At 38.5% G+C, this 2,500-nt stretch overlaps 1 protein-coding gene across 2 annotated transcripts in view; it reads left to right on the forward strand.

Moving 5' to 3' along the window:
* The window catches only part of LOC122248758 (uncharacterized), a 15,143-nt gene that overhangs the window by 1,989 nt on the left and 10,654 nt on the right, over nucleotides 1-2,500 (forward strand). For both annotated transcript variants that reach the window (XM_043009010.2, XM_086549520.1), the window contains exons 2-5: nucleotides 1,131-1,229; nucleotides 1,393-2,011; nucleotides 2,179-2,286; nucleotides 2,386-2,472. In XM_043009010.2, coding sequence (XP_042864944.2) covers nucleotides 1,138-1,229; nucleotides 1,393-2,011; nucleotides 2,179-2,286; nucleotides 2,386-2,472 — 906 coding nt within the window. In that variant the 5' untranslated portion in view covers nucleotides 1,131-1,137. The remainder of the gene's footprint in view (nucleotides 1-1,130; nucleotides 1,230-1,392; nucleotides 2,012-2,178; nucleotides 2,287-2,385; nucleotides 2,473-2,500) is intronic.

A 2,500-nucleotide genomic window follows, 5' to 3' on the forward strand; every position in this document is an offset into this window, starting at 1 on the left:
AGAGATAATTTTCAGCCATACTCTATCAGCTGTTTTGAAAAAAAGTTTTTTTTTGGGGGGTTTACCATGGGTTTTTCCTTTTGAAACTAACTAAAATATTTTCTAAGATAAATCATATCTCTCAGTTTTGTCTCAAAAGTGGGATTGGTGTTTTGAGAAATTCCTTTTTTAGATTTCTGTGTCATTTTTTGGTTCCCACTTCTTTGGGTTTTACATGGTAGGGTTTTCTTTACTAAATTCCCCCAACTTTAGGGACCCAATATTTTTTTTTATTCCATGCTTAAATAAAGGTAAATAAATTAATATTCTTAACCCATTGGTCGTGGTATTGAATAAATGTTTGCACAGTAGGATGGCTGGTTTACATGTCTGGCACGGTGCTATCTGCGTCTATGACCGACTCTGCCTTTGCATCAAATCAGGCCATCCGCTGCCAATGGATTAAGAGGGGCTATGAATATATACTATATAATGCATTCAGGGTTGTTCAAAACTAGACCATTTCAAATACAGCAGTTTTATCATGCACTTATATAAATTAATCTGATCTGAAAGTTTGGATTGGGCTCAAATGAAAAAAATATTTCTTGCTATTCAGTATTCATTTCCCCCTAAACGAGAGAATATGAATGAAATGGAACATAATTTCAGTTTTGGAAAGTAACCTCTATGAAGTACAAATAAGCTCATGCTTGTTGCCCTCTTTGACTAATCTGGTATGTACAGGAGATTCAAGCAATTGCACATCATTCCATCAGGATGAAAAAAATTTCAGACATTGTAGTTGTACCTATGTATATGATTGAGATTGTAACAGGTTAGGATTCATAGTTTTAGATCTGAATCATGTATATATATAGACACATATAAATATATATGTGTGTGTGTGTGTGTGTGTGTGTGTGTGTGTGTGTGTGTGTGTGTGTGTGTGTGTGTGTGTGTGTGTGTGTGTGTGTGTGTGTGCGTGTGTGTGTGTGTGTATGTGTGTGTGTGTATACCTAATGTATGTATATATATTTGTACACATAGTGTTTGTATATATATTATTTATTTGTTTATATGTACAAAAACTTGTGTATGTATAAACATACACACAATATGATAATTCAAAACTTAATTCCCTGAACCAGAGTCACAATGCACCGCCAGACAAGTGGCTCAGGCTTCCCATCCATGTCATCATTTAATGGACAGCCAAACAAGCGAATGAGGGTGCAAGAGCCGGCGAAGTGAGTAGCTACCGTGATTGCTGGTTACTTGAACTTATGCTTTACTGAATTTTTAGTTTTCTGAATGATTAGTTGTGCGAATTGTCCATTCCTAAATTGTTTTCTACCTAAATTGTTTGAGAAATCTGTCGAATAATGAAATGAGTACTCTGTTCCTTTGCAGACAAGAGGCTGTGGATGACTTAATGGATGAAGATGAATGGGGAGACCTTGACGAGGAGGCCATGGACGAGTGTATGGTCCTAGCCACCCAGATGTGCTCACAAGCTCCAGAAAACAACAACCAGGCAGCAAAACAAGATGGCAGGAGCAGCATTAGTTCTTTGGCAGGTAATCCAAGTCACAACGAGAACAGCCGTGAGCAGTTTTCTGGTTCATATAGGAACAACTTCAATGACAGTGGGGTCTCCAGCATGAAGAGCAGTAGCCTTAACCAGTCTCGGGTCATACAGAACAACACCAAGTTGGGCCGGAGTCTCACTGGGCAAGCAAATAATGTTTCGAGGAGCAATTCCTACAGCCACAGGTTTAATGACTTCTCCATCCCAGAAACAACGGTGCAAAAAGGTGGCCCCTCCCTGTCAAGGTCAGGGCACAGTACAGGTAAAGTGTACAATTCCATACCCATTAAAGGGTCGAGTACAAGCAGCTCCAATGGAAACGTGTATCCAACAACTTCAGGAACTGGAAGTGTCAGTGATGATAGTAATCAAGCTCTGCTTAAGAAGATACAGGAAGAAAGAGCCAAACTTCAGGAAGATGTCTTGATGAAGCAAGGAGAGGTAGGTCAATTTACTAGATTATGTATTTTTGTCATTAAACTTGATATAACTTGGGTTTGATCTAAACTTGTTAGGGTACAACATTAGAAATATTTACATCTCAAACGTGTGAGCAAACAAAATGTTTTCTTGCTTGGAATTATTATATATATTTTTTCAATTTTCAGATATCCTTGTTAAGGTTGGAATTGAAGAGGAAGGACTCTGCTTTGGAAGCAGAGAGACTTGATCGCTGCACTGCACTGGAAGCTGCAGAAAAGAGAGGCAGAGAGAAGGTGAGATGGGAATTGACACTGCTAAGAAAGTTTGCCCTTTGCAATCAACTCCAGTAATTGGGTTTTAATAATTTTTTATTTTCTTCTTCCCGTTCCAAGGTGGCCAACGCTGCAGCTGAAGCAGAGGCCAAAACGAAGGAGTCCCTGAGATCTGTTGAAAGACTGCAGGGAGAATTACATTTCAAGGTAATTATTACATTTTATGCATTATATT

The sequence above is a fragment of the Penaeus japonicus genome, unplaced genomic scaffold (assembly GCF_977035675.1).
Source record: "Penaeus japonicus unplaced genomic scaffold, GWHDUDI00000001_assembly GWHDUDI00000022, whole genome shotgun sequence".
Classification (NCBI taxonomy): Eukaryota; Metazoa; Arthropoda; class Malacostraca; order Decapoda; family Penaeidae; genus Penaeus; species Penaeus japonicus.